Raw genomic sequence first — 24853 nt, forward strand, 5'->3', positions numbered from 1 at the left:
CTTGGTGTTGTCAGCACCACGCTCAGCCAGCGAGCGAACCGGCCATCCCTATATGGGATCCGAACCCGGGGCCTTGGTGTTATCAGCACCGCACTCTCCCGAGTGAGCCACGGGCCGGCCCAAGATTATTTTTTTGTGACACTGCCGTCAGTTTAGATCAGACATTACCTTAACATACTTTGCCTTATGAATTACTATCCTTTTTTATCTCCAGTACTTTCTTTGAGGAGTTGGCTAGTTAGCTCAGTGGTTTAGAGAGTGCAGCCTTATAACAATGAGGTCATGGGTTTGGATCCCCATAGCAGCCAACCGTTTAAAAAAAACAAACAAACGGTGGATTATGTGACCTCAAAGGGTTAACAATATAAGTGTTTTCCAGTTAATGTCAGTATTCTGTTCTTAAAAATCATAAACTCTACAAGAATAAATTGGGAGCATATTTAACATTATTTAAAATGGGAAAATTAGGCAGCATCACACTTCAAACCAATGTCTTAAATTGTAATTAAAATACAGTACTACATTCACTTATAAGTAACAGACCTTTTTATGTTTTATGGTTTTTAAAGTAAATAGCCTTTTTTTATGATGTTAAAAAAAATCCGTAGTTTGGGGCCGGCCCGGTGGCGCACTGGATAGTACGCCGCTTGGGAAGCGCGGCAGCGCTCCCGTCCGAGGGTTCGGATCCCACGTACAGACCGGCTCCCGCTCACTGGCTGAGCGAGGCGCGGGAGCAACGCCGAGGCTTGCGATCCCGTCGCCGGTCCCCGGTCCGGTACGGGGGCAACACTGAGGGTTGCGATCCGTTGCCGGACACGGAAAAAAGACAAAAAAAGACAAAAAAAAAATCCGTAGTTTAATTTCCAAACAATTGCTCTTTTTAATTAACATGACTTCTGTTAGTACCAGCACCTCACTGAAGTCCATCCAGCTGTCATTCTGTGTGATTTTCCAAACTTATGTGTGTGTGTGTCATGAAGTTCTATTTGATTGTATTTTTACATGTAATTTTAGTCTTTCTCCCCCTCATAATTTTGTTAATATTGAGTTCTGGGGCTTATTATATCAATTAGCATTTGCTAGGTAGGGTACTAACAAATATTCAATGACTTAGAAAAAAGCAAACCAACCATTTTATTTGTTTTAAGTACTGTGGATCCACATTTTGGGGTGTGCTCAGCTGGGCAGTTTCTATGCCAGTATTGCCTGGATATAAATGAGGCATTAATCACCTGGTGACTTGACTGAGGCTGATTGGATCAGGATGGCTTCATCCACGTGTCCTGTGGTTTGTGCCAATTCCTGAGTAGGCCATGTGTCTCCAACAGGTTAGCCCCAGTTTTCTTCACAGTATGACTGTGTTTAAGAAAGCAACCACCAGTGGCAAGTGCCTTTAAAACCTATGTTTGCATCACATTTTCCAGTGTCCCACTGACCAAAGCAAGTCAAATAGCAAAGCCCAGTTCATTGTCAGACACACAATATGGGGGCTTGGGTACAGCCCAAGGGAACATTACTGGAAGAGTAGACCACAAGATATATACATTATGTTCTTTTTCTTCCCCTATATAAATTATGGGCAAAAAATATTGAGGCTCACAATTGAACACTTTCCTGATGTTTATGCATATAAAAGCAAGATGTGTTGTAGTGGAAACACTCATATGGAGTCCTGTGTGGAATCCCTTTATTGATATTGAAATAGTTAATACAGCCGAACTATATTTTTATAATATTAGGTTTAGTGAAGACATAATGTTTTTCTCTTTGGTTTAAATGACTAAATTATACCTTTATGTAAAATTAATTGTTGCTAAAGTAGTAGGTAATGTACAAGGTGTCTTTAAAAGGTTTATGGAAGGGTTCATATTATCTTTAATTCAGTTTTTCCATAAACTTTTTGAAGTGCCCTCATATGTTTTCATTTACCAAAAAAAAAAAAACACAAACCAACAAAAAACAAATTATTGGTCTAATTTCTACCAATTAATGTCTCTGTTAATGCAGCTTCAGTGGGGTGTTTGTTGCTCCGTTTTGAGTCATAAAGGACTATTGTTTTTCAGGGAGGCTTTTTTTGGGGGGGGGGGTCATTTTCAGCTAACGTGCAGAGAGTTTTGGTCAGGAGAATCTAGGATCAAGCCATATAAGTTCTCTCCTTAATCCACTCCTTTTGCCTTCTCTTTCAGCTGTGCTGCCAGAATAGAGTGCTCTACGGGTTTTCAAGAGCAGCAAGGAATGAATAAATCTTGTGTGAGTTTATTTTTTATTTTGTTTTACATTGTATTTTATGAGCTTTGTGGAGTTCATGAATCAAAGTGGAAATGTGTTCCTCAGCTTGGAGGACATGTACTTAAATGAGATCAATTTGACGTGTAGATATAGCAGGCTGTAAGACCTTAGAATCATCTAAGTTGAGTGCAGATTTGTCTCTGGTCCTTCTGATGTCATGGCAAAAGGACAATTTCATTTGTTACATGATTGAAATGGAATCTGAGAAGAGTGTAAGCCAAATTCTCATGGGGCATCAAGACTTGCTGACACCAATGTCTAAAAGTCCATCTTCACTAGTCACATAGATGATGTAGTGGAAAGCTTTTTACCACTAGTCTGGTAAAAAACACTTTCAGTTTTCTGCAGTGGAAACAGTTATCTAGTTCTAAAACACAACTTACTTAATAAGGTGTTTCTGGAGTTTCCAAAATAGTATGGTCCGTGACAACTTTTAGAAGGTCATACTTGATTCATGGATAAAACCTGGACCATCTGGAGGTTTGAGTCAACCACAGGTTCTTAAATAACTCTCCATATGTTTCTCTCAGTTCATCTGCACTTGCAGGTGTGCAGCACACTATTCACAGTTATATTTTTTGACAAGTAATTCTTACTGTTCATTTACATTTTAACCCACTCAATGTAGTCTTAGTTCAGTTCTTCAAAAGTTCACCAGTAATACATAGTCAAATCCAATGACTATTCTCTAGTTTTTGCCTTGCTTGAATCTCCTGCCATATTTGAAACTACTGTTCATGATCTTCTCCTGGAAATTCGTCTGTGTTACTTTCTATCATGACTTCACTGATGGTTTATTTTCTTTGTCTCTGAATTCTTCCACTTTCTCTTTGCAACATAGTTCATCCAATGGTCTATCCTAGGCCCTGTTCTTCTCACTGTGCAATTTTTCTTCTCTGATTTGGTTCTTGGTAGTTTACACTCCTGTTTCCCCACCTTGTTCCTTTTTTCCAGCCTTCTGACCATAGGTTGAAGTCTCTGTGGAATGCTTCTTTGTAGCTGTCCAAAATGTACCTTAATTTCAAGAAATTCAAAACAAAAATCACAGTCCCCTCTCTCCTCTTATATATGATATCACTGTCATCTAGCCAAACCACTAAAATGGGATTTCTTTTGGAGTCTTCTTTCTTTCTTAGGCCTAATCTCATCTGGCGTCAACTACTGCTGCTTTTATTTGTTCTTTTCATTTTATTCTAATGTTTGTATATAGTGCCACTATAGAGGCTATTGGTACTTACAAACACACACAAAATAACTTTGTTTTATTGGAAATGCCATTCTTGTCAAAACCTGAAGGGTGTGTTTGCTGAGTGATGAGGTTCAATCCCTGGTGACCTGTGCTTCTGGCCAGCACAAGTGGTGAAATCATTAGGAGACCACAGGGAAAAAACATTCAGGAGTTAGTGGGACATGTTTGAACACGGGTCAAGAAAAAGACACACAAAGAATAAAAAAAGAAGCACAGATTTTCATGATTTGTACCTTTTACTCTTTATAAATATATGTCAGTGATTCTGTCTGTAGTTTGTAGTTCAAAAAGACCTGTCATGTTTTCAAACTCCTGAAATTGTATTTAATTCTTCTATTTCAGGCAATTACTTAAAAATGAAAAGGGAAAACTGGATGGGTGCATCAGTTATAACTGTATTTATGGACTAGAACTGTAATAGTCGGTTAAGAACAAAAGTGACAACCTAATCAACTGAACATTTCATATTCACAGTTACAGTTTAAGATCTCACATCACATATGAAATATGCTTTACTTATTTATTTTGAATCTAATATTCAGTCTACACCTACACACTCTGTCAAGTGAGATATTTATTTTGAATCTAATATTCAGTCTACACCTACACACTCTGTCAAGTGAGAATATTACCTACTTCTATTGTTTTTAGTGTTACGATTATCTGCTGTATAACAAAGTACCACAAAACTTAGTGGCTTAAAACAAGAATTTCTTCTCATTACATATCACAATATTGTGAGTAATAGACTGGACAGGGCAGTGTGGGCTGGCTGCTACATGATGTCTCTGGTATTAGCTGGAAAGACACTAGTGGCTGAGAGTATTGGGCAGGCATCCAGCCTGCTCTTTGTGGCCAGGTTGATTTCTTCACAGTCTGGCAGTCTCAGGGTAGTCAGGTTTGTCTGGCTTCTCCCAGAGCAAGTGTCCAAGAGGCCCAGGCAGAAGCTGTGAGGCTTATTATTATCTTGCTTAGAAGTCTGAGTGCATCTCAAGCACATCACCAGGAGCAGCCCTGATTCAAGGGGATTTCACTTGTCAATAAGAGGAATAATAAGAATTTGCAGCAATTTTTAATAAACCACAGTTTGCCACAAATTTTTACTGCATGTGAAATAAACTTTGCCTCTCTCAAGAACCTCAGAAATCTTTTGCTATTATAGGAATGGATGAAAGCCCAACTAAACCAGGCCCTTTGTTCTCTGGCCTTCCCTTTTCTCCAAGGCTGCTATGAGATGATGCCTTTAGAAACCTTATTGTTTACCATGCACTGTCTGTGTGTCATATCCTTAGAATGCTGAAATTTTTTAGTCTTTTTTTTTTTTTTTAAATAAAACACTGGGTTTGCTCTTTGCCAAAAGTGAAAGCACACCTGGACTGGTGTTGTGGGTGCTGCTGGAGACTCATGGGGACTGGCAGTGCACATACCTGCTGATAGTCTTTTCATGTGGTTTCCCACCATGGTGGTTTCAGGGTGGTTGGATTTCCTACATGGTGACAAGCTTTCCCTAAAATTAGCGTTGCAAGATACACTAGTAAAGTTGCACAACCTCTTGTAGCCCAGTCTCCAAAGTCCCCAAATTCCAGTTTTGCCACATTCTGTTGGCCAAACAGGTCACTAAGGCCAGTCAGGTTTCAAGGAGAATTCGTTTTTCCCACAGGGGGAGGAATAGGAAAGAAGTTGCAGCTGCCTTTAATCTGCCAGAAATGTCATTGTTATGTTTGTTCCAAATTTTTCCTAATTTTCATTGTGAATATTTCTTTGACTCAGGTTATTTCAAAGTATGTCATGTAGCTTTCATATATTTGAGAATTTGGTGGATATATTTTTATTGTTGGTTTCTAATTCAATTTTATTGTGGTCAGAGAAACTTCATAAGATTTCAGTCTTGAGTCTTGTTTTATAGCTCAATGTGTGCTCTGATTTGGTGAGTGTTCCTGTATTTGTTTTTTTGTTTTTCATGACAGAATACCTGAAACTGGGTTATGTATAAAGAAAAGAGGTTTATTTTTTTACAGTTTGTGAGGCTGGGATGTCCAAGATTCAGGGGGCACATCTGGTGAGGTTCTTCTTTTTTGTGGGGGCTCCATAAGGAGTCCTGTAGCAATGCATGTTAGCACAGGGTGAGAATAGCAACAGTCCTACAAAGCCACCAGTCTACACCTATGATAACCCATTAGTTCATTAACCCATTACTCCATGAATGAATTAATCCATTCAAAAGGGCACAGTTCTCATGATTCAATCACCTCTTAAAGGCTTCACCCTTATAATACCATAATTGGATTTCCCACCCTCTTAATACTGTTACAGTGGAGATCAGGTTTCCAACGCATGAACTTTTGGCAGATACTTTCACCCATAGTAGCTCCAGATTGTGCTTTATAGAGATCAATTAGGTTGAGAGGAAAAGCCACACTCAGTTTCTCCCATTATACTCTCATAATATACTTCTGACTCCAGATATGTAGGGATTTCTCCCCACACACTGAGCACGCAATCGATTCTGCAGCAGAGACCAGCTGGATGTCCTCCAATTCAAATCTGTTCTGGCACTAGCTACCTGGAGATAGCATCAGATCCCATAAGTTAAGAGCTCAGCCCCCAACACTTCTCCTACTTCAGATGCTAATTGCAAGTCCAGGTCCCTGGAACTTCTGACCAACGAGGTATAAATCAAGGTTCCCATGCCCCCTTCTTTCTCTTTAGGCTAGATTAATTTGCTACGGGGGCTCAAAGTACTCTTCCTTATGTTTATCAGTTCGTTATAAAGAATATTTCAGAGCATACAAATAAACAGCCAAATGAAGATATACATGGGGCAGGGTCTGGAAGGTTCCTAGGCACAAGAGATTCCATTCCCTTGGAGTTGGGTGCTCCACCCTCCTGGCACATGGATGAGTTCAGCTGTGCAGAAGCTCCCCAAACCCTGTGTTCTTTGATTTTCCTGGTAGCCTCATTTTCTAGGCATGATTGACTAAGTTATTGGTGACTGCTGATCACCTTAGCCTTCAGCCCCTCTCCCCTCCCTGGAGGTTGAGGGGTGGGTTGAAGGTCCCAACCCTCTAATCACAAAATTGGTTCCTCTGGTAACTAGCCCCCATCCTGAAGCTACCTAGGTGCAGCTAGCCATCAGCAACTCATTGGCATGCAAAACACACTTATCACTTTGGAGATTCTAAGAAGTTAGGAGTTGTATGCTAGGAGTTGGACGGAGACCAAATATGTATTTTTACAGTATCACGTAAATCAAAATTTGTCATTTAGGGCTGGCTGGTTATCTCAGTTGGTTAGAGCTCTGCCTTGTAACACCAATGTCAAGGGTTCGGATCCCTGTACTGGCCATTTGCTCCCCCCCCCCAAAAAAAAATTTCCCCAAAACCCAACAAAATTTGTCATTTAGATCTGTTCTTCCTGGTTTTTTAAAATCTGGCTATTCTATCAGTTACCAAGAGAGGAGAATTAATGCTCCAGCTATGACTGTGGATAATGGAGTTTGGATGTGTTGTCCCTTTCAAAACTCATGTGGAAATTTGATCCCCTGTGGCAGTGTTGGAAACTGATTGAGTCATGGGAGCAGATGCCTCATGAATGTATTCATGCTCTCCATGGGGGAGGGAGGATTAATGAGTGAGTTCTCACTCTGTTAGTTCCCGTGAGAGCTTGTTGTTTAAAAGACCCTGGCACCTCCTCTGTCTCTCCTCTTGCTTCTCTCTCTTGCTTCCTCTCTTGATCGGCTGGAGTTGGGATACACTCTTCTCTCTTGTCCATGGACATCAGAGCATGAGACTCTTTAGCTTTTGGGTTCCAGAACTTACGCCAAGGATACCATCAGCTTCCCTGGTTTTGAGGCCTTTGGACTTGGACTGAGCCTTGCTACCAGCATCCGGTTTATAGACAGCCTATCGTGGGACTTTTCTTCATAGCCACATGAGGTAATTCCCCTAATAAATCCTTCTCATATAATTATAACATATCCTATTGATTCTGTCTCTCTGGAGAACCCTGACTAATACAGAAAATTGGTACCGAGAAGTGGGGTGTTGTTATGCAGATACTTGAAAATGTGGATGCAGCTTTGGAACTGGGTAATGGGCAAAGGTTGGAAGAGTTTGGAGGACTTAGAAGAAGAGAAAAAGACAAGGGAAAGTTTGGAATGTCTTTGAGACTTACATGTGGTGAGGAGAATGCTGATAGAAATGTGGACAGTAAAGGCCATGCGGATGACAAGGTCTCAGATAGAAATGAGGAACTTATTGGGAATTGGACAAAAGATCACCCTTGCTACGCCATAGCAAAGAACCTGGCTGCATTGTGTCCATGACCTTGGACTTTGTGGAAGTTGGAACTCTGAACCAGAGTATCTGGCTGAAGAAATTTCTAAGCAGCAAAGCATTAAGGGTGCTGCATGGTTACTTCTAACAGCCTATGCTGAGTTATGCTGGCAAAGGCATGACATAAAGTCAGAATTTAAAAGGGAAGCAGAGCGTAAAGTTTTGGAATATTTGCAGCTTGGCCATGTGGCAGAGAAGCAGAGAGCAGGAGAAAAACACAAGGGTGAAGCAGATAAACTGGTTGCTAAAGACATCGTCTTGGCAGTGAGGCAGCCCGGTGCTAAGAACCAGGACAATGAAAAAAAAAATGCCCTAAAGCCATTTGAGAATTCTGGAAGGGTGCCCCACCCATCACAGGCCTGAGGCCTAGAAGGACTGAGTTGTTACAGAGGACAGACCTGAGGCGTAGCTGCCCTTGAGAACCTGCTCCCTGCATCCCAGCTGCTCCAGCTAGAGTGGCCCCAAGTGTGGTTCATGCAGCAGCCCTGGAGAGTAGAGGCTTGAAACCTCGGTGGCATCCACACAGTGTTAAGTCTGCAGGCCGGAAGGACGTGAGAGCAGTGGAGGTATGGCAGCTTCCACCCAGATTCCAGAGGATGTATGGAAAAGCCTGGGGACCCAGGCAGAGACCTGCCACTGTTGAGGCCATCTACTAAAACAATGACGAGCAGAAAAGTGGGGGCCAGAGCCCCCACCAGGGAAATGTCTAGTACAGCCAAGGTTGCGGGGCTGCCGCCAGGACCCCAGAACTGCAGGGCCATTGGCAACATGCAGTGCAGACCTGGAAAAGCTGCAGGCACCAGCGCAGCTCACTGGGTTGTGCCTGGCAGAGCTGTGGAAGTGAGGCTGCCTGAAACTTTGGAGGCCCAGATGCCCAATTGTGCCCAGGATGCAGGACTTGGAGTCAAAGAAGATTATTTTGGAGGTTTAATACATAATGTCTGCCCTGCTGGGTTTCGGACTTGTTTGGGGCCTGTTTTTCCTTTCTTCTGGCGTATTCTTCCATTTCAGAATGGGAATGTGTACTTAATGCCTGTTCCACCATTGTATCTTGGCAGTAGATAAATTTGGTTTTGACTTTTACAGGTTCAAAGCTGGAAGGACTTTTCCTTTTGGTCTTAGAGGAGACTTTGGACTTTGGACTTTTAAGTTGGTGCTGGGACATGCTAAGACTTTTGGAACTGTTGGGATGGAATGATTGTATTAGTCAACTTTTCTCTGTAGTTCTGTTGTTTTTTTGTTTCATATACAGTCATGTCCTACAGATCGCATATATGACAAAGCAATTGTTTATATAGTATGTTGGGTACATGTATAGTAGGCTATACCATCTAGATTTGTGTAAGTACATTCTGTGATGTTCACACAATGACAGTCACCTAATGACATTTTTCAGAATATATCCCAGTCATTAAACCATGCATGACTGTAGTTTGTGGCTCTGTGTTTAGGCACAGACACATCTATAATTGTTACCTCATCCTCATGTGCAATCCTTTTATTATTATGAAAGTGTTGTCTTTAATTCTGGTAATATATTTTACCCTGAAGTCTCTTCTGGCTAGTATTAATATCTTCACGTAAACTTTTATGTTAGTGTTTGTGCAGTATATCTTTTTCCATTTTTTAAATTTTCATTCTATCTGTGTCTTTGTAATTATTTATTTGTTTATTTTTGGTGGCTGGCTAGTGTGGGGATCTGAACCCTTTTCTTTGGTGTTTTAACATAGTGCTCTAATCAACTAGGCTAACCAGCCAGCCCTCTGTCTAGTATATTCAACATAATATGACGTAATTATTTTTTGTGTTAGGTACATTCACACTGTTGTGCAGCAGATATCCAGAATTTCTGTCTTGGAAAACTGAAACTCTATATCCATTAAATGACAAGTCTTTTTCTGTTTTGGTAAATTGTGTCTTTGGAGGAATTGGTCCATTTTATGTAGGTTATAAGATGTGTGCAAGAGAATTAATTGTTCATAGAATTTCTCTATTATCCTTTTAATGTCCACAGGATCTGTAGTGATGTCTCCCGTCTTTCATTTCTACTATTAGTAATTTCTGCCCTCTTTTTTTCTTAGATGGCATCCTATAGGCTTATCAATTTTATTAATCTTCTTAAAGAACCAGCTTTTTTGTTGTTGATTTTTTTCCCTTGATTTCCTGTTTTCAGTTTTATTGATTTCTGCTTCAATTTTTATTTCTTTCCTTCTAGTTACTTTGAATTTAATTTGCTCTTTTCCTCTCATTTCCAAAGTAGAATCTTACATTATTGATTGTAGATGTTGTTTTCTTTTCTAGTATATCCATTTGGTGCCATAAATTTACTTCAAAGCACTGCTTTTGCTGTATCCTTCAAGTTTTGATAAGTTGTGTTTTCATTTTTATTAGGTTAAAATAGTTTTTAATTTAAGATTTTTTCTTTGACCTGTGTATTATTTAGGGTGTGTTGTTTAATCTCATTCTGTTTGGGGATCTTCCAGTTATCCTTCTGTTATGGATTTCTAGTTTAAGTTTATTGTGGTCTGAGAGCACACATTGTATGATTTGTATTTTTAAGTTTGTTGAAGTATGTTTTATGGCCCAGCATATGACCCGTCTTGGTGATTATTCCATGTGAGCTTGAGAAAAATGAATATTCTTCTGTTGTTGAAGTAAGCAGTCTACAGATACCAATTATACCCTCATATCGTTGAGTTTTACTATGTCTTTATTGATTTTTCTTCTTTCTGGATCTCTTTTTTTGTTTTGTTTTGGGAGGCTGGCTAGTAAGGAGATCTGAACTCCTGATCTCAGTGTTATCAGCACCATGCTCTAACCAGATGAGCTAACCAGCCAGCCCTGGATCTGTTCATTTTTGATATAGGATGTTGATGTCTGCAGTTGTGATGGTGAATTTATCTATTTCTCCCTGTGGTTCCTTGACAGTCAGTTGTTAGGCACATACACATTAAGAATTGTTGTCTTCTTGGAGAATTAACCCCTATCTTGTGATGTAATGCTGTTTTTTGTCCTTGATAACTTTCCTTGCTTTAAAGTCTGCTGTATCTGAAATAAACATAGCTACTCCTGCTATCTTTTGGATAGTGTTAGCATTGTATATTTTTCTTCATCCATTTACTTTGAATTTATTTGTATCTTTATATTTAATGTGGGTTTCTTATAGAAAACATATAGTTGGGCCTTATGTTTTGGTCCACTCTGACAGTCTCTGTGTTTTAATTGGTGTGTTTAGAATATTGACATTGAAAGTGATTATTGATATAGTTGGAGTACTATCTACCATATTTCTTACTATTTTCTATTTATTGCCTTTTTGCTTTGTTTTTACTTTTGTCTTCTATTCTTTCTGCCTTTTGTGGTGTTAACTGAGCATTTTATATGATTCTATTTTTTTCTTTGTATTTTTTATGCTTATGCTTTTTTTTTTACTAGTTGCTCTAAAGTTTGATATATATATTTATTTAATATATATTTATAATCCAAGTCCACTTTCAATTAACAATATACCACTTGACAGGGAGTGCAACTACCAAATAATAATAAAACAATTCTGATTCTTTTCCTTCCATCCTTCCATTCTTTGTATTATTGTTTTCACTTCATTTTAGTTATATATAAGCTTACATGACTATGTGTATGCATGTGTATGTATAAAAGCATACATAATTGTATATGTTGTTTCTACTATTTGTACCACCTGTTATCTTTTAGATTAAGAATAAAAAAAAGTTTTATTTTACCTCTACTTATTCCTTTTTTATGCTTTTCTTTTCTTTATCTAGATCCAGATTCCTGACCTATATCTTTTTTTCTCTGTAAATAATTTATTTTAACATTTCTTGTGAGACAGGTGTACTGGCAACAAGTTTCCTTAATTTTTATTTTTCACTTTTGAAAGAAGGTTTTTTTTTTTTTTTTTTTTTTTTTTTTTTTTTTTTTTTTTTTTTTTTTAAAAAAGGTTTTTTTTTTTTTTTTTTTTTTTTTTTTGTCTTTTGTCTTTTTTCCGTGTCCGGCAACGGATCGCAACCCTCAGTGTTGCCCCCGTACCGGACCGGGGACCGGCAACGGGATTGCAAGCCTCGGTGATGCTCCCGCGCCTCGCTCAGCCAGTGAGCGGGAGCCGGTCTGTATGTGGGATCCGAACCCTCGGACGGGAGCGCCGCCGCGCTTCCCAAGCGGCGCACTATGAAAGAAGGTTTTGCTTGCAGAGTTTCTGAGAAGATGTTGGATGTAATTCTTATCTTTTTCTTGTATAGATAAAATGTTTATTCCCCTCTCTGGCTTCTTTTAGATTTTTCCTTATCTCTGATTTTCTGTAGTTCAAAAATGATACCTAGGTGTAGATTTTTGGCATTCATCCTGCTTAGTGTTCTCTGAGTTTCCTGAATATTTGGCTTGGTTCCATATTAATTTGTGGAAATTCTTATTATTGTTTCAAATATTTCTTCTGGATTTCCCCCCCCCAACCCCCCTTCTTCTGGTATTCTCATTACTCTGGGATATTAGGGTCCTTGGATATTAGGGTCTGTTCTTTTCAGTCTTTGTTCTCCTTGCTTTTCAGTTTTTGAAGTCTCTATTGACATGTACTTGAGCTCAGATTCCTCAGCTGTCTCCACTTTCCTAATTAAGGCCATCAAAGACATTCTTCATTGTTTTTGCAGTATTTCTGATCCCTAGTATTTTTTAGTTCTTTCTTAGGACTTCTGTCTCTCTCTTCACTTACATTGCCCTTCTGTTACTGAATGAGGTTCACTTTATGCATTTGAGCCCTTGATATATTAGAGTTTTTAAAAAATCCCTTTCTGATAATTTTAACATCCTAGCCATGTTCTGTCCTGATATTTGCTCTGTTGCTTGAAATTGTGGGTATTTTTGTTGGTGGTGGCTTTTTTTTTGTCTTTTATAATGCCTTGTAATTTTTTAAAAGTAGCCAGACATGATGTTACAGGTAAAAGGAATTCTATAAGTGCTATACGTAGGCATTTAGTAATGTGGTGTTAAGGTATAGAGAAGGGGAAGGTGTTTAGTCCATTCAGGCTGTTATAACAGAATACCTTAGCATGGGCAATGTATGAACAACAGAAAAGTATTTCTATGAGTTCTGAAGGTTGGAAAGTTTAAGATCGGGCTCCATGAGATTTGGTATCTGATGAGGGCCCATTCCTCATAGATGATGCCTGTCTTGTGTCCTCACACGGTGGAAGGGGCAAAGAAGCTTTCTTTGGACTTTTTTATAAGGGCACTAATCCCACTCATGAAGGCTTTTGCCATCATGAGTTAATCACCTCTTAAAGGCCCCACCTCTTAATTCTAGTGCATTGGGGATTTGGTTTACACATACGAATTGGGGCTGGGGGAACATCAGACTATAGCGGAAGTGTCTGTAGTGCTTTGATTGAGTCTTGTTCTTTTTATGAGCCTCTGTCTTTGGACTTTGAATTTTGCAAGTGTTTCTCCATTTGTTTTTTTCCCTTTAGATGGGATAGGATGTCTGCAGTTGGCCAGAATTGTATATTTTCCTTTTTCATGTGGAAGGCTACGGTGGGCTGGAGTTGGGTATTTCCCTTTACCCTGGTCATAGTACTACAGCGGATTAGGCTCTGGTTAGTAGTTTCTCCTGAGGGAAGGCCTTGTTAGGAAGAACAGAGTGTTCCAGCATATTTCAAAATGGTTCCCATTTCCCCCTCACTGTTGGAAGCAGTAAGGGGTTTTCTTTATTGTTTTCTGTAGAAACCTGATTGAGCTCTTGGAAATAAATTGCACAATATGTGGTGGCCTGCCTATGATTGGGTCCCCTGGAGGTTTTTTTTTTTCCTTTTTGTCTTTTTTCGTGACCGGCAACGGGATCGCAACCCTCGGTGTCGCGCCCGCATCGCACTCAACCAGTGAGTGGACTGGTCTCTATATGGGATCTGAACCCTCGGCTGTAGTGCTGCCCTCTACCGAGTGCGCCACCGGGCTGTCCCCCCCTGGAGTTTTAACCCTCAGACGTATCTATACTGAACCTCTGGCAATTTGTCAATCACAATTTGGGTTTTCCTGCTCTGACACTGGTTCCCACGGTGGTTTTCAATAGTAAGTCTCTGCTTCTGTAAGCCATGACTGTATATTTGCCTGACTGCCTCTCTAATCTTGGGGGCAGTCATTAGCTCTGTATCCTTTGCTTTATTACAGTTCCATGATATTTGTTGGTATTTCAGTTTCTTCAGCTTTATATTTTTTGTTAGGATGGAGTGATGATTTTCAGGGTTTTTGTCTGCAGGAATAGAAACCTAGAATGTATTTTTAAAAGTGCCTTCATAATGTGTATGTAGATAGTCAAAGGATTTTGCTTCATATAGCTATGAAAATGATGAATTATATTGGTAGGTGTGTTAATACTGAGCTTTCCATTATTCATAGAATAACAGAAAACTCAGAAAAATCCTTCCTGGTCTTGACAGTCTATTTCTCTTCTTCTACCTTTAAATATTAGTGTTTCTGTAGGTTCTGTACTTGTGTTGGTTTCTTTAAATTCAGTCTTGCAGGTTCATTATCTCTGATGTCTAAAGGTACCATTGAAATTCCAATACTTTCCAAATCTTTTATCTTCAGCTTAGCTCTTTCTCTCTACTGAACCCTGAAATCATATATCTAATTGCCATTTGGACGTCTTCACAGATATTTAAAATATGTGTCCAAATCTGTAATTTCTGCCCATTATATTCTCTCATTTTCCAAATTTCACTCCACAGTGCCAATACCTAAGTAGTTGCAGACATGCAAATAGTCTGGGAGTACAACTATTATTTTTATTCTCTGCATGGCAAATTAGTACCACATTCTGATTCTGCTTTTACTTTTTTCTCTTTTAAAGGATTCCTTCTCTATTTTGTATGCTTACTGCTCTGTGTCCTGATATATGTGGTCATCTGTCACCCTGTTTCTCTCTGACTCTCTCTTCAGCCCCTTTTTCATTATCTTTGTACAAGATGACTATTCAAATGCAAATCTTCTTATGCAACTTACACATTCTTACAGGACCTCATTATTCACACCCTGTGGTTTGGGAAGGGCAGTGTTCACCCTGAGTGAATATAAGCAATCCTTTGATGTATAGGAAAAAAAATTGGGGGATATTTTTGTACATGCTTTTAATTTACAGATAGGAAAACATGAACAATGAATGCATAAATTTTTTGCTGTTTGATTTAGGTCAAATTGTGTTTATCTCATCACAGTCCAGGATCATTCACCTAGACATGGTACTGTGTATAATTCCATTATCGTGGGGTGTGTTCCTTGTGCCCTTTTGACTGGACTTTTGCTGTTGCCTCATATTCATGAGAACACGTGGTTCACGTGGGAGAACTAAATGTCTTTAGCACTTCAGTGGAGTGCTAACTGAATACAAAATAGAGTTATTTAATTCTTACTTCGGCCTATATTAAACTTGTGTCTGAATTAGTTCATCTAACCTATTATTTCAGTTATGTATTTATACTTATATCTTTATAACACATGCAAGCTTCTTGGAGGAGCAGAATTTTATTCATACTTTTATCTCTAGCAACAGGGATGATTCTAGATCTATAAGGTATATTTTGTAACAGTTTTTTTTTTTTTTATAATTAATAAATTGTTAGTGGCAGCATATTCCTACTGTGATCTTTTTTTTCCACCATATGAAGTACAAAGAAACCACAAATTATGTAAGATACCTATGGCACATGCACACACAGAATTGTGAACTCCCAGATTCCTGTTTTATAACCCAGGGCTAGTGACTTGAGCTGAGGAGAAATGTGCTGTTACAGGGGTTGGTATCTTTTGAGGATGTGGCTGTGGACTTCACCTGGGAGGAGTGGCAGGACCTGAATGATGCTCAGAGGACTTTGTACAGGAATGTGATGCTGGAGACCTACAGCAGCCTGGTGTCATTGGGTGAGTGACACTCTGCAGTGTGTCCCAGGAGCAACACTTTCTTCTTTCTTGGTAAATATAGAAACCATTTATAAGGTTTAATGATATTTAGTAAGATTTCATTCACCTGAAGAATGTTAGTGCCGTCCCTTTCCAACAAAAGGTTCAAATTTGCCACTTCATTTCACAGCTTCTGAAGCTGGGCTTTTGTCATTTGTATTAGTTTGTTTCTGTTGCTTATAGCGAAATACTTGAAACTGGGTGATCTATAATGAAAACAAAATTTATTGCTTACAGTTTTGGAGGCTGGGAAGTACAAAGTTCAGGGAACACATCTGGTGAGAGTCTTGGTGATGGCAACAGTAACTTGGGGGTCTCACGTGACAGAAATTGGCAGAGCAGAGAGAGACTAACCTCTCATATGCTCTTCTTTTAGAACCCTCAGAACCATGCCCTGGACCACCATTATTAATCCATTCATTACAGGATGGTCCTATAATCTAATCACCTCTTTGAATCCCCACCTTTCAATTACCATAATATGATTTCCCACCTCAACAGTTACAGTGGGCATTAAGTTTTGGGGGGACATTCAACCCCAGGCATTCTGTCTCTGCTCCCCCAAAACTCATCTTTTTCACATACAAATATGTTCATTTCATCCCCAAAGTCTTCACTTATTTCAACCCAAAAGTCTAGAGTCTCAAGTTCCCATCAGTGAAAGTGGCACGTTACCTACTTCCAATATACAATGGTGGGGCAAGCATAGGGTACATATTCTCATTTGAAAAGGGACAAACAGACCAAAAGGAAAGTGTATCAGGGCAGACAAGTCCAGAACCCAACAGGGCATGCATTGAATCTCAAAGCTGGTGAATCATGTACCTTGATCATGTGTTCGATGTCCTCCACTGTGGCATGAGGATTGGGTCCCCAAGTCCTTAGGCAGCTCCCCTTCTATGGCTTTCCTGGTCTCAGGTGATGCTTCAGCTCTTGCAGGCTAGCATTGCACACTGGTAGCTCCACAAGTCTGGGGTCTCCATGATGGTCCCATTCTCATGACTCCAGTAGGCATGGTGCTACTGGGGTTTCTCTGCTACAACTCTGAACTCACATTTCTGCTTGGCATTGCTCTAACGAAGGCTCTATGTGGTGACTCTGCCCCGTGACAGTTCTTTTCCTGTACCCCCAGGCTTTTCCATACATCCTTTGAAAATGGGGTGGAGGCTCTCAAGCTTTCACAGCTCTGGCATTCTGCAAGCCTGTAAACCTAACACCATGTGGATGCTGCCATAGATTTTGGACTGCATTTTTTAAAGCTGGAGGTCCAGTCAAGCCTTGGGCCAATTTAGCCAGAGCTGGAGCAGCCAAGGTGCTGGTGTTTGGAAGCAGCTTCCCAAGGTGGCCTTGGGCAGTGAGCCCATTGAGGGTACCTTGGGCCTGTTCCCTGAGGCCATTCTGTCTCCCTAGGCCTCTGGGTCTGTAATGAAGGACACAGCCTCTAAGATCTCTTATATGCCTTCAAGGTCTTTTTTCCCTTTTCTTGATAATCCCTTTCTTCTACACTAATCTCCTTAGGAAATAGCTGCTGGTCTATACCATTGAATTTTTCTCCTGAAAATGCTCTCTACTTTTCTGTCACATGGCCAGGGTGAAAGTTTTCCTTTTTTTTGCCCTCTGCTTTCTTTTGAATTATAAATTCTGGCTTTATGTCATGGCTTTGCTGCCATAACTCAGCATGGGCTGCTGCAAGTAGTTATGCAGTTTCCTTAATGCTTTGCTGCTTAGAAATTTCTTCTGCCAAATACCCTGGGTCAGCTCTTTGAAGTTCCATATTCCATAAAATTTGGGGCATGAACAGAACATAGCCAGGTTCATTGCCTGTTCACAGCAAGGGTGATCTTTGCCTCAGTTTCCAGTAAGTTCCTTCTCATTTACATCTGAGCTCAGAATGGCCTTTACTGTCAATATTTCTGTCAATATTCTGGTTGCCACCATTTAACCAGTCTCTCAAACATTCCAAATTTTCCCTGCTTTTCTTGTCTTCTAAACTTTCAACAGCATCTAGGCTTTTCTTAGTCTGTTCCTCTAAGTTCTTCCAGGCTTTCCTCAACACACAGTTCCAAAGCTATTTCCACATTTTCAAGTATTTGTTATAAGCAACACTCCACTTCTCTGGTACCAATTTTCTGTGTTAGTCCATTTCTGTTGCTTATAAAAATATACTTGAGACTGGGTGATTTATAAACAAAATTTATTGCTTTTAGTTTCAGAGGCTGGGAAGTTCAGAGTCCAGGGAACATATCTGGTTAAGGTCTTGGTGGTGGCAACAGTGACCCAGGGGTCTCACATGGCAGAAAATGGTGGAGCAGAGAGAGAGACTAACCTCTCATGCTCTTCTTCTTCTTTTTTTTTTTTTGTCTTTTTCCGTGTCCGGCAACGGATCGCAACCCTCAGTGTCGCCCCCGTACCGGACCGGGACCGGCAACGGGATCGCAACCCTCGGTGTTGCTCCCGCGCCTCGCTCAGCCAGTGAGCGGGAACCGGTCTGTATGTGGGATCCGAACCCTTGGGCGGGAGCGCCGCTGCGCTTCCCAAGCGGCGCACTATCCAGTGCGCCACCGGGCCGGCCCTCATGCTCTTCTTCTAAAGCCCTTAGAACCACACCCCAACCACCATTATTAATGTATGCACTATGGCACGGTCCTACAATCTAATCACCTTTCCAAGGCCCCACCTTTCAATTACCATAATAGGATCTCTCACCGCAACAGTTACAGTGTAATTAAGTTTTGGGGAGACATTCAGTCCAAGGCATCATTCTTTCAAGGACCTAACTTAGCAATTTGGCAAAATCCCACATTATTTCCCATAGGGCTCTGCGTTACCAAACCTGAGGTGATCTTCAAGTTGGAGCGAGCAGCAGAGCCATGGATGATAGAAGAACACCCAAACCAGAGCCTACAAGGTCAGCACAAACTGGGCAGGGAGGCTGGGAAGAATAAAGCCTAGCAAACACTGGCAGTGTTGAGCTGTTTTTACGAATATTTTTCTGAGGTTTCAGACCTTAGAACAGCTCGTCTGCATACATCAAACACATACATTATATAATCTCCAAAGAGGGCTCTCATGTATATTATATCCCCATCTTTTATTTTCTTGATTATTTTATATACTTCGTAAAACTTAATTCCTACCATTCTCTTTTTAGACTTTTTTTTCTTTGCTGTTTACCTCAATATTCTTGGTTACTTTCTTTTTCTCCATTCTCATGGACGTTTTATTTCAGACTGTATTAGTTCATGTCCTTTTGCTTATAAATGAATCCCTGAAACTGGGTAATTTATAAGGAAACAAAATTTGTTGCTTATGCATCTTTAGGCTGGCAAGTCAGAGATTGAGGTGCATATCTGGAGAGGGTCTTCTTCCTATTAGGGACTCTCAGCAGAGTGTGGAGGTGGTACAGGGTATAACAAGGTGAGAGTTGGTAAAGCATGTCCACATGCTTTCTTTCTCTCCTTATAAAGCCACCAATCTATTCCCTGATAACCCATTAAGTCATTAACCTATTAATCCATGAACAGATTAATCTATTTATGATGGCATAGCCCTCACTATCTAATCACCTACCAAAGGCCTCACCTTTCAAATACCATAGTTGGATTTCCCATACTCTTAACACTGTCTCAATGATAATCAAGCTTCAATATGAGATTTGGGGGGACATTTGGACTATACCACAGACATTTATATATTTATTTGTTTTTTTAAGCACATCCTAATTGAGCAGGTTTTAAGCACTGTTAATTTTATAGTTATACTTACAATAGCAGTGATCTAAATTATGTCTCTCTTTTATAGAGTTTACATTGTAGTGAGAGAGAAACAAGAAAATAATACATGTTAAGTCATTGTATTGTAATCATGAGGAATATTTAACCAGAGTGAGAGAAAAAAGGTATGTGAGAATTTAGGAAAAATGTTCAGAAAAGGCAGTTTTAGGAATATTATTAAGTGTTTACTTTGGCATAGCATTAGTTCAAATTAACTTTTCCAAATTTTACATATAATCTATACACGAATGTAAAATCTAAATTTGGGTGGACATGACTATTGGAGATACAAGTTTAGAAATCAGTGTCCTACAGCTGGTATTTAAAGTCATACTTACAAAGAAGGTCATCTAGGGAGTTGAAAAGAAAGTGAGAAAAGAGGTCCATGAGCAAGGCTTTGTGCCATGAATCAGAAATCGTGAAGCTGATGAGGACTCAGCATAGGAGCAAAAAAAAGGCTGGCCTGGACTTGGGAGGAGAACCAGGAGGTTCCAGGTTTGAAGAACAAGTGAGCAAGGATTTTATATTGACGGGCTCCGATTTCTCTTTGGGAGTGGAGTTTGAAGTTAGCATTTTTCCCTTCTCTTTGTGAAAATCCTTCTAAAACAACAAAGAGAATGAGAGATGTGTGAGAGACTTCATTTTCAATGAACTAGAAGACAACCAAAACTTCAATGCACTAAACAAAAGCCTTCAGAAATTGAATTGCCAAGCAAAGGATTGTGCACAAAAAAAACTGAGGATAGGGGCCGGCCCGGTGGCGCACTGGAGAGTGCGCCGCTTGGGAGCGTGGCGGCGCTCCCGCCGAGGGTTCGGATCCCATGTGGAGACCGGTTCCCGCTCACTGGCTGAGTGCGGTGCGGGTGCAACACCGAGGATTGCGATCCCGTTGCCAGTCCCTGGTACGGGCGCGACACCAAGGGTTGCGATCCCGTTACCGGTCAGTAAAAAAGACAAAAAGGTTAAAAAAAAAAAAAAAAAAAAAGAAACTGAGGATAGAATGTCAGTTGATCTTAGAAGGAGCTAGAAAACAATTTTGCAACGATGGTGGGCACAGCCTGGGTTGCAGAAACAAATCCTTCAGAGCAGCAGAAAGGGAGTGCTCAGGGTGGTAAACAAGCTTTTTGAGAAGCAAGAGTGAAGCTAAATGAGGATTTGTAGGAAGCTCTCTTCATCTAGTGTAGGGAAAAGAAGATTTTTTTTATTTCAAAACCCCCCAGATGCCTATAGCCATTTTGAGCACCAGAGTGAAAACTAAAGAAACATTGGTTCAAAAATGTGAATCTAATCCAAATTCCTGTTGAAGGAACAGAGAATTGGCCTCCTACTTTTGAAAGTAGCTGATCCAGGAAAACCTTGCCACTGTTAAAGCAAAATAATATGAAAAAAAAAAGCAGTATGAGACAGTCACTGTTGTTATAAAAATAAAACAGTAAAAGAACAGGGTGAACAAATGGCGGGTGATAAGCAATTGGTTGAAAACTATGACTAGACAGTAGGTGAAAATGTTATCAAATACTTCATGAATAAAAATAAGCAAAGAAAAACATGATTGAACATGAAAAAATAATATAATAAGGTAGTATGTAGAAAAAAACATAAAACCTATACCCATTATTGATTTTTATTCAATCCTGTTCCATTAGGACAGGGAGAAACTTCTTTAACTTTACGTGCACATTCTGTAACCAATGCTTATATGTGGTTCATGGATATGGTTATTTTTTTTCTCATTTCAGATGTCCAGATAGTAGATAATCTAATTGAGAAAAGCCAAGAAAGTCCTGCTACACATTTGTGGCAAGGTGTAATCGCCAACAGCAACACATCAACTGAGGAGAGAGTTGAGTTAGGAATAAAATTTAATTTAAGCTCAAATCATTTTTCAAATCTGATTATAAATAATGAAAACTATTCAGAAATGAGGACTGAGGAGTTTAATGCATATCAGAACACAATTCTTCCTAGAGAGCCTGATGAGATGCATGATGGAGAGAAAGCTGATGACTGTAATATGACTGGGAAATCGCACAGACATCATGAGCATCTTAGTCAGCATAACAAGATTCAAACTGAGCAGCGGCCTTTTAAATATAGTGGACAAGGGAAAGCCTTCAACATAGAGCCAATATTATTTACACATATGAAGTTTCATATGGGAGAGAGCTCTGATAAATGTAATAAATATGGGAAAGCCTTTGATAAGTCAACTCTTATCACCCAAGATATAATTCAGGTATCAAGAAAAACTTTTGTATGTAACATATGTGGAAAAATATTCTATAAAAAGTCTAAACTCACTATACATCAAAAAATACACACAGCAGAGAAACTCTATAAATGTAGTGAATGTGAGAAATCCTTCTTGAAGAAATTATCCCTTATAATCCATAAGAGGACACATGCAGGGGAGAAGCTATATGTGTGTAATGAATGTGGAAATACCTTTCACCAGAAGTCACTCCTCAGGAGGCATCAGAGAACTCACACAGGTGAGAAAGCGTATGAATGTGAAGAATGTAGGAAATCTTTCTCCTATAAATCACACCTCAATAGACATAAGAGAATTCACACAGGGGAAAGGCCCTATGAATGTAATGAGTGTGGAAAAACCTTTCACCAGAAGGCATACCTTAGCACGCATCAGATCATTCACAAAAGGGAGAAGCCTTATGTGTGTGATGAGTGTGGAAAAATCTATCACCTGAAGTCTCTCCTCAGGAGGCATCAGAAAATTCACAGTGAGAAACTATATGAGTGCAAAGAATGTAGAAAATCTTTTTACCATAAATCACACCTCAATACACATCAAAGAACTCACACAGGGGAAAGGCCCTATGAATGTAATGAGTGTGGAAAAACCTTTAACCGTCAGTCAAACCTCAGCATACATCAAAAAATTCATACAGGGGAAAGACCCTATGAATGTAATGAGTGTGGAAAAACCTTTCACCGGAAGGCAAACCTCAGCACGCATCAGAGAATTCACACAGGTGAGAAACCATATGAATGTAAAGAATGTAAGAATACTTTCAGCCTTAAATCAGTCCTCAGTGTTCATCAGAGAATTCACACAGGTGAGAAACCATATGAATGTAAAGAATGTAGAAAATCTTTCTACCAGAAGTCAAACCTCAATAGACATGAGATAATTCACACAGGAAAAAGGCCCTATAAATGTAATGAGTGTGGAAAAACCTTTAACCGCAAGTCAAACCTCTGCACACATCAAAAAATTCATACAGGGCAAAGGCCCTATGAATGTAGTGAGTGTGGAAAAGCCTTTCACCAGAAGTCACACCTCAGCAGCCATCAGAGAATTCACACAGGTGAGAAACCATATAAATGTAATAAATGTAGAAAATCTTTCTATCACAAATCACTCCTCAATGTACACCAGAGAACTCACAGGTGAGAAACCATATAAATGTAATAAATGTAGATCATAAATCACACCTTAATAGACATATGAGAATTTAAACAGGGGAAAGGCCCTATTCGTGTAATGAATGTGGAAAAACATTTCATCAGAAGTCAAATCTCAAAAAAAAAAAAGTCAGATCTCAGCATGCATCAGAGAATTCACACAGATGAGAATCCATGTGAATGTAAAGAATGTAAAAAATCTTTCCACCAATTCAAACTTCAGTAGACATGAGAGAGTTCACAAAGGAAAAGCCCCATGAACAAAATGAATATGGAAAAACCTTTCACCAAAATTCACACCTCAGGATGAATTAGAACTCATACAAAAGAGAAACCCTATGAGTGTGCATCTGTCTCTCAGTATCCACAGAGGATTGATTCCAGGACCCTCCATGGATACCAAAATATTTGGATCTTCAAATCTCTTATATGAAATGGTATAGTACATCTGTAATATTCTCCTGCGTGATTGACATCATGTCTAGATTACTTATAACCTGAACACAATGTAAAAAAATATATAAATAGTTATAGTGTGTTTTTGTATAATATAGTGTTGGGTTTTTTTATCTTTCAAATATTTTTGATCTGTAGTTGGTTGAATTTGCAAATTTGGATCCCATGGATATGGAAGGCTGACTGTAATGAATGTAGAAACATTTTTTGTCAGAAGTCCCACCTCAGCAGACTTTAGAAAATTCACACGGGAGAAATTCTGTGTGGCAGACACTGGCTATTTATTTTTCACAAAATATTCTCTTTTCTCTTGTACACACAGTTAGCGTGCATACTCAGCCTCCAGTTAATTGTGTGTGTAACCATGTAAGTGAGCTCTGTTCAGGGGAATATGGACACAAGTGATGAACATTTACTTCTGGACAAGCCTGAAGTAAGGGGGCCTGTCTAGCCACTTCTGGGATCATTCAGGATGGAACTGCCTGGCCACTTCTCTGGGAGGAGTGGATGTACTTTATTTCCTTAAGCCCAAGGACTTATTCTTTAGGTTATAGATGCATGAGCTATTTTTCTGGGTTAGGGGCTAAGACACACAACTCAGTAAGCTGGGGGAGTGGTAGGGAGGGGAAGGAATTGGGGGTGGTTCACCTGAGGAGGGTCTGCCTGCCTGCTCTCTGGCCAGGGACTTGGGGGTGTGTCAGTTCAGCAGGACTAGGGTTAGCCACCTGGACTGCAGAACTAGAATCACAGACACTGTGAGCCCAGGCATCAAACCATTAGGATTAGGGTGTTGTAGCCTCCTGTGAGTATGCTGGGACAAAGCAGAGCCTTAAGGCTAGGGAAGTGCCATGGCTATTCACCTCAGAGCAGGGCATGCTGCTGGCAGTGGCTCTGGTTTCAAGAGTGTGCTGTCCTGCATGGGCTTGGGTCACAAGGTCGGGAGGTGGGGAGTGCACAATTTGTGCTAGTGTTCTAGAGCGATGCAGTGTGTATATTCTAGGCCACTCCCCACACTTGGCTCTAGGCTTGTCCTGCCAAAGGATCTGCCATTTTCTGGTAAGGATGGGGTTGGTGTGGGTCCTCTGCCTACCTTTTTGCCTCAAGGGAAAATTTCTCTTAGCTGATCCTGGTGTTGGAGACATGGCTGCTGAAGCCATATGCCTGTCTTTCCTCTGTATGCTGTCACCTGGGCTTTCATGCTCCACAGGGATCTCACCAGTCCCCTGTTGCACTCTTCCACTCTTCCACAGAGGCTCCTGTTAACATTTAACTGTGTTCTGGTCATCTTCTGTGGGGGGAACATGCCCCAGGCACCTCTAGTCCACCATCCTGCCCAGCCTCAAAGCCTGTTTTTAGACATT

At 40.0% G+C, this 24853-nt stretch overlaps 2 protein-coding genes across 2 annotated transcripts in view; both read left to right on the plus strand.

Moving 5' to 3' along the window:
• The window catches only part of LOC103603197 (zinc finger protein 345-like), an 81305-nt gene that overhangs the window by 2382 nt on the left and 54070 nt on the right, over positions 1 to 24853 (plus strand). Inside the window, exon 2 of the mRNA XM_008587689.1 lies at positions 2187 to 2250. Within this exon, the coding sequence (XP_008585911.1) occupies positions 2236 to 2250 (15 nt within the window). The 5' untranslated portion in view covers positions 2187 to 2235. The remainder of the gene's footprint in view (positions 1 to 2186; positions 2251 to 24853) is intronic.
• LOC103603199 (zinc finger protein 420-like) lies at positions 8533 to 23675 on the plus strand. The gene is given in 8 exon segments (XM_008587693.1): positions 8533 to 8712; positions 15672 to 15798; positions 18653 to 18745; positions 21350 to 21486; positions 21583 to 23018; positions 23020 to 23049; positions 23051 to 23165; positions 23631 to 23675. Coding segments are annotated over 8 exon segments (2163 nt in total).

The sequence above is a fragment of the Galeopterus variegatus genome, unplaced genomic scaffold, assembly GCF_000696425.1.
Source record: "Galeopterus variegatus unplaced genomic scaffold, G_variegatus-3.0.2 Scaffold4499, whole genome shotgun sequence".
In the NCBI taxonomy this organism is placed as follows: domain Eukaryota; kingdom Metazoa; phylum Chordata; class Mammalia; order Dermoptera; family Cynocephalidae; genus Galeopterus; species Galeopterus variegatus.